This window comes from Chrysemys picta, chromosome 1 (genome assembly GCF_011386835.1).
Source record: "Chrysemys picta bellii isolate R12L10 chromosome 1, ASM1138683v2, whole genome shotgun sequence".
NCBI lineage: Eukaryota > Metazoa > Chordata > Testudines > Emydidae > Chrysemys > Chrysemys picta.
The window spans coordinates 194,033,416-194,039,580 of NC_088791.1; the positions used below are offsets into that span (position 1 = coordinate 194,033,416).

Below are 6,165 nucleotides of genomic sequence, written 5' to 3' on the forward strand. Positions count from 1 at the left end.
AGACGTTGAGGCTCGGGCTCTGAAGTTGGTGGGCTGGAGCCCCAACTCGAGCTACAGCATCTATACTCAGCTTGTTTTAGCGAGGTGCCCCGAGTCTGTCGATCCGAGCTCTGAGACTTGCTGTTGGGGGCTGCCACTTGCTTTTGTAGATGTACCCTTGGTCATTGCTGAGATCAAAATAGCACTACTCATGCATGTTTCCGATGTACTACGTACATCCAAGCTGAAAACCCAGAACGTGCTGCTGAATGTACCAGGCACATCTTGCTACATGCAGCTTAACATGCCAGGTATTTCTAGGCTGCAAATATGTGCCATGCGGCCAGATATACTTGGTACTTCATGGCAGAATGCACACTAAACAATGTGCATCTCCTAGTAGCAAGGTACACCAGGTAGGATACTTGTAACCAAGTGGGGTTCGTAACTCATGACTTCTAATGACATTCTAAGATTTTGCACAGAAAAAATATAAGGGTTTGTGTGATTAGTGTTATTGCAACATGACTGATGAATTCCACAAGAGGTCAATCCAATTCTTCCAGAGCTGAGACTGACCCCCAGTGTGTATTTCATTTACAGGGTCTGTTCATTCCATGTGTTATGTTTTATTGAAAGGAAAGACATTGATGTCAGACTTGCAAAAGATGCCACAAGAAGACAACCTATTAAGCTCCAACGGCACAGGTGCTGATCCATCAGTGTTCTTCCTGACAGGCATCCCGGGGCTGGAAGCTCTGCACCTCTGGATCTCCATCCCCTTCTCCTCAGTGTTCATCGTGACCCTTCTAGGAAACACCACCCTCTTGTATGTTATCAAGACAGAGCCCTCCCTACACAAGCCCATGTTCTATTTCCTCGCCATGCTGGCCACCATCAACCTTGTTTTATCCGCAACCACCATACCGAAAATACTGAGCATCTTCTGGTTTAATTCCAGGGAGATCAGCTTTAACGGCTGCCTGGTGCAGATGTTTTTCATTCACTCGTTGTCCATCCTGGAATCTGCTGTGCTGCTGGCCATGGCCTTCGACAGGTACGTGGCCATCTGCAACCCCCTGAGATATGCCACCATCCTGACCAATTCAGTGATAGCAAAGATCGGGCTGGCGGCTTTGGCCCGGGCTGTTCTGCTAATGCTCCCTTTGCCCTTCCTCCTCAGGAGGCTGCCCTACTGCAGGTCGCACATCATCTCCCATAGCTGCTGTGAGCACATGGCCGTGTTGGAGCTGGCTTGTGCCAACACCAGGTTCAATAACATCTATGGGATCATCGTAGCTCTCTTCATCGTGGGGCTGGATCTGATGTTCATCTCCCTATCGTATATCAAGATCCTGAGGGCTGTTTTAAGCCTGGCATCCAAGGAAGAGCAGCTCAAGGCTTTCGGCACCTGTGTTGCCCACCTTTGCGCCATCTTAGTGGTCTACACACCAGGGGTTCTCTCCTCAACAATTTATAGGTTTGGCCAGGGAGTCGCACCGCACGTACACATCCTGCTGGCCAATTTCTACATCCTCTTTCCTCCCATGATGAACCCCATCGTGTACGGTGTGAAAACCAAACAGATTCGTGACAGAGTTCGTCTCCTGTTCCGAGGCAAAAGCTTCTAGGCTGCACCTTGTGTGGAGTTTAGTACTGGGAAATCCATCCGCAAGTTCCCCACCCCCTTAAATGTACAGGGATTGTTAATTCTGATGTATCTTTCTGCAGCATCTTGCATCCTAAACAATTTTAAAGCTCTTCACAAACCATGGAATGAAAGGTCTGTGCATGCTGGCGTGGGAATGCCGTCACCTTTGGAGGGGGTGCAGCATACAGTCCCCATGTTCTCCCTGAGCTGTGGTGGTCACCATGGAAGATACACTTGGGTGTGGTCCTGCATCACTTGCAAGAGGGCTAGGCCTGCTCACTCCTTTAATGTAGGGAGGTGAAGTGTCTTACCTAACCTCACCCAGCAACCCAATGACTGAATTAAGAATTGATCCTAGGTCTCTGGCATCCCAGGGCAGTGCTCTATCCACTAAACCCTACTGCCTCCATGACAATGAGATTATTTCAATTTTAATAAGATGATTTCCTGGGTTGCAATGCGTATGACATGGCGTTTCTCTCATAGACAGTTCCCTACCCTATTATCTTTCAATCTAACTGAAGAATCTTGAACAGAACTTCAATACAATTCAGCACCTCATTTTTGGCTGAAATAAGGCCCAACCCAATTCTTACAAAATCAGTGACCTGAAGAAGAACTCTGTATAGCTCAAAAACTTGTGTCCTTCACCAGCAGAAATTGGTCCAATAAAAGACATTACCTCCCACACCTTGTCTCTCTAGATCAATGGGAGTCCATCCATTCGCTTCAATGGGCTCATGTCGTTAATGAGTGTGAATTAGGATCCTGTTTTAGCCCCTTTCACCCAGAAGGATCAAAAAGTTCTGTAAGAACTGTGGGGCTAGTCCTCAGATGTGATGAACTCCCACAATTCTCATTGGCTACAGTGGGAGTTCATTGGTCCCCATCTGTCAGGATAAGACCACATATTAGTGTAGGCTACTGTTACCGAAATATCGGGTCCACCTAGCTGAGAGCCAATAACAGCCAGACAGGGATAAGGAAGAGTTGCTTTATTCTGCAGAAGAAAGGAGAGCTTTGCACCTTAGTACAAAAACTCTGTCTTACACACATTTTACAGATCCTTTATACACATTCAGACAAAGATCCTTGCAGTGTTAACACTTGATTGGTGGTTGTCAGACCCGTGCTTTTGCTATCTGGTCAGTGAAAACCGGCTTGGGACCAGCTCCAACTACCGTAAGGCCTTGAAGGGAAGACAGTTGAAAAGTTCAGGCTACTGTGTACTTGAAGTGTCTGCTTCCCCCTTATGGCCCTGGTTGACATAAAGGCTGCTCTGTTAAGGGGGGGTCACTAGTAACTTTCACAGTCCCCCCTTCGGGCCTGACAAATTCAAAAATTGTCAGTCCCGTTATGCAATTTGCGATCAAGCTGGAGGGACAGATACTGGGTTTTCTTATGGACAGCAGAGCTTTTGATCATAGCATTACACAGGCATTTGGCACATTGTATCATTGTCCAAATAACACATAGAAAGAAAAGAATCCATTTAACAATTGTTTGAAAGAGCCCCGTAAACCATGACCCAAGGTCTGGAAGGAGGTCCTCAAAACTAAAGGTGTGATCAAGAGATACAGCATGGAAAACAACAGCAGCATTCTGTTTATACATAGGTCATTCTGATATCTTGTTTTGCTCACTAATGTAGACTCTTAGTCTACATTCCATATTATCTACACAAGATCGCAACAACTTCTCACACAGTTCTTTCCCACTCGCCTCACACATTCCTTGCTTCTACAAATCTCGCATTATTAGGGTTACAGTTAGCCTAACTCTTGCTAACGAACTGTCATGCATTGCATCCCCTTCCTGTCAGTTCTTTCTCTGCTTCCACAACCCCCCCTTTTGTATACTAGTACAACAAACATTTTCAAATCTCTATTTGCATTAAGTCTTGGAATTCAGATTTTACTTCAGATGCTTCAACCTAAAGGGTTTTGATTGGATGTAATGACAATGCATGATGAGCATGGACATGAAAGGTATTACTATTATTACGTCTTTTACAACAATAACATAATCCTAAGATAACTAATAACAATACAAGCAATAACATTCCCATAGCAATACTATAATGGGGTTGTTGTACAGCCTTAGTCATAAAGCACAATACATCATACTTAGTACATAAAATAGATACTCTATCAACAGTATGAAAGGCATACTTTTCAACTTGATATATATTTTGAAGCATGTGAATTTGCCCTTGTACTTCAGAGATTTTCTGAATCTCTGGTAACAGTGAAAACAAATTCTGAAATCTATCAGATACTAAACTAGTCCAATTAAAGGGTATCTGGAACTTAAGGGCTACTTGAAAAACTCTATCTGCAGGCCAGTAAATGATATGGTTGCCTGCAGTGGTAGTGAGATTAAAATGTATGTCTTGCGATATGGTGTCATTAACATAAACACAGCTATCATTAGCTTGAAAAAATAAGTGTCCTGTCAGGGTAGTTCCTTGTCCCCTACCCTCCCAGCAAACGTAGTCATGAAGAGTAACAACTTCTCCTGGCTTCAGTTTACGGATACACTGAAGCTGTGGGGGTTCTAATGACCAAAATGTCCATTGACTCCCTAACCCCATCCAAATGTCAGATGTAATCCCAGGAGCACTGACTAAAAATCGATTGGGCATACCAGGAGGTCTAATTTCCCAGATGTCTTGGTGAATTACCCAATCCCACATGCATCCTTCCCATGGACCCGGCAGGATTCGGTATGTGGGAGCCCACACCCCCCCCAACCGGTCCATATGCTTGGAAGGAGCACTGAGAATGTCTGCACTTCCACCCAGAAAGTCTCCAAGTATGTCTCCATGGCCACAGATCAGATGGTACTCCTGATGTGTCTGTAAGGGCAGTGGGCCAAGCCTGATGCTCTAGATCATTCCGAATGGCCATTAGCTGGTCATTCAGGAAATCCTGAATTTCTGAACATGCTAGATCCCACTGCAATGCCTTCCCAGCCTCAGTGATATTCAATACCATCTCTGTCAGCAACTTCTGGGTCATAGAACTAAGGGCGGAGATAACATATAACTCACCAATTCCAGCCTGTACCTGGGTTAGCTGTGCCCCAATTTCTCATCATGTTCTTGGTTCTTAAAAATATTCCAAACTGCTGCTGCACTTTTGGCCCCATCCCATAGGGATCCGGTCAAGTCACTTTTCTTTCTAGAGGAAATAACCCAAACCCTCTGTTGTGCTAATCTAATGGCAGCCCCCTGTGAGCAATTTGGGTATGTAGTGGTGATCTGGAAACTGAATAAGGGTAATGAAAATTTAACAGTCCCTAGTGTAGTGTTAATCACAGTTCATTGATATCCTAATACATTTCTTTTTGGTGTAGTACTATACCACATTCCCAAGCATGGGTCCCACAAGTTTCTTCCTGCCAGTGTATAATTCTTTGTTTCTTCACCAGGGTCAGTTCTTAATGTCTCTTGTAGTCAGGAATCCCTGGACTTTGGTGGTTCCAATGAAGCAAGTGTTCCTTCTTCTCTTTTCCTGAAACAGTGTGATTTAGCATCATATAGGGGAGAGGTTACTAGCACATCACCCTGTAATGGTTTTGCTTCTTCTAGAAAAATCCAGAGGCACAGTAGGTCTGTCAGTGGACAAGGGAGAGGTTACTAGCACTTCACCTTGTCTTTTTTCCTTTTTCCTGCTGTCCAGAAGGCACAGCAGAGCTAGAAGGAGAAATAGGCTTATCAGTCGAAGAGTCCTCCCGAGGTGGAGGGGTCTTTTTACAGTGAGAAGCATGGGTCCAGGCAGGTAGTCCTTGGCACTTCACAGCGGTGTTGGTGGTTAACAGCACTTGGAAAGGGCCTTTCCAGTGGGGAGCCAAAGCAGTCTTTCGTTGATGAACTTTACATAGACTCAGTCTCCTTGTTTCAATCAATGGCAGGGCTGCTAGGGTCTTTGGGTAGCACTTCTTTTATCTGTGAGAAAAGAAACCTAACACATTTCATTAATGCCTGGCAGTGTTTTGCAGATCTCATAGTTGCTTGGGCACATTCAGCCCCCCCTTTTCTTGGCTATCAGCCAAGTCTTAGCTGTGGGCAGTGTCCTTGGATGGGCCAGCATCTTATCTTTGGACTGAGCTTGCTGGCTATTTTTTTTCCAGTTAACTCGTTCTGTTCTTTTTCCTGCTTCCCTTCTTGGCTTCTTTTAACCTACAAAGGAAACTTCCACTCTTCACTCATACACCTTCTCCCAAAAATGAACACATACACAATTGCCATTATACAGTACATTAGTCTTATTACTCAATGTATGCCATGTACACCCTTCCAGTAAAATAACTTTATTACAGAGCTTTGGAGCAACAAACCAGGACAAGCACACCCACCTTTGAGGAGTCCACTCGGTACAATCTCTGGTGTCCAATAGCTTTCCTCCCTCCCCAGCCCTCTGGCTAGAAATCTGAGGTAGCCAGAAGGATCCCATGGGCAATATGGGGAGTGGGTTAACCTTCCATGTCCTTGCTTCCAAAGACTGTTGGTATGCAAATTTTAACAACAATTT

General features: G+C 44.9%; 1 protein-coding gene across 1 annotated transcript; it reads left to right on the plus strand.

The window, feature by feature from the left end:
* Positions 1-647: 647 nt before the first annotated feature.
* Positions 648-1,701, plus strand: LOC135983926 (olfactory receptor 52K1-like). The gene has a single exon (XM_065597733.1). The coding sequence runs from the start codon at positions 648-650 to the stop codon at positions 1,608-1,610; it is 963 nt and encodes a 320-aa protein (XP_065453805.1). The 3' UTR covers positions 1,611-1,701.
* The last annotated feature ends 4,464 nt before the right edge of the window (positions 1,702-6,165 follow it).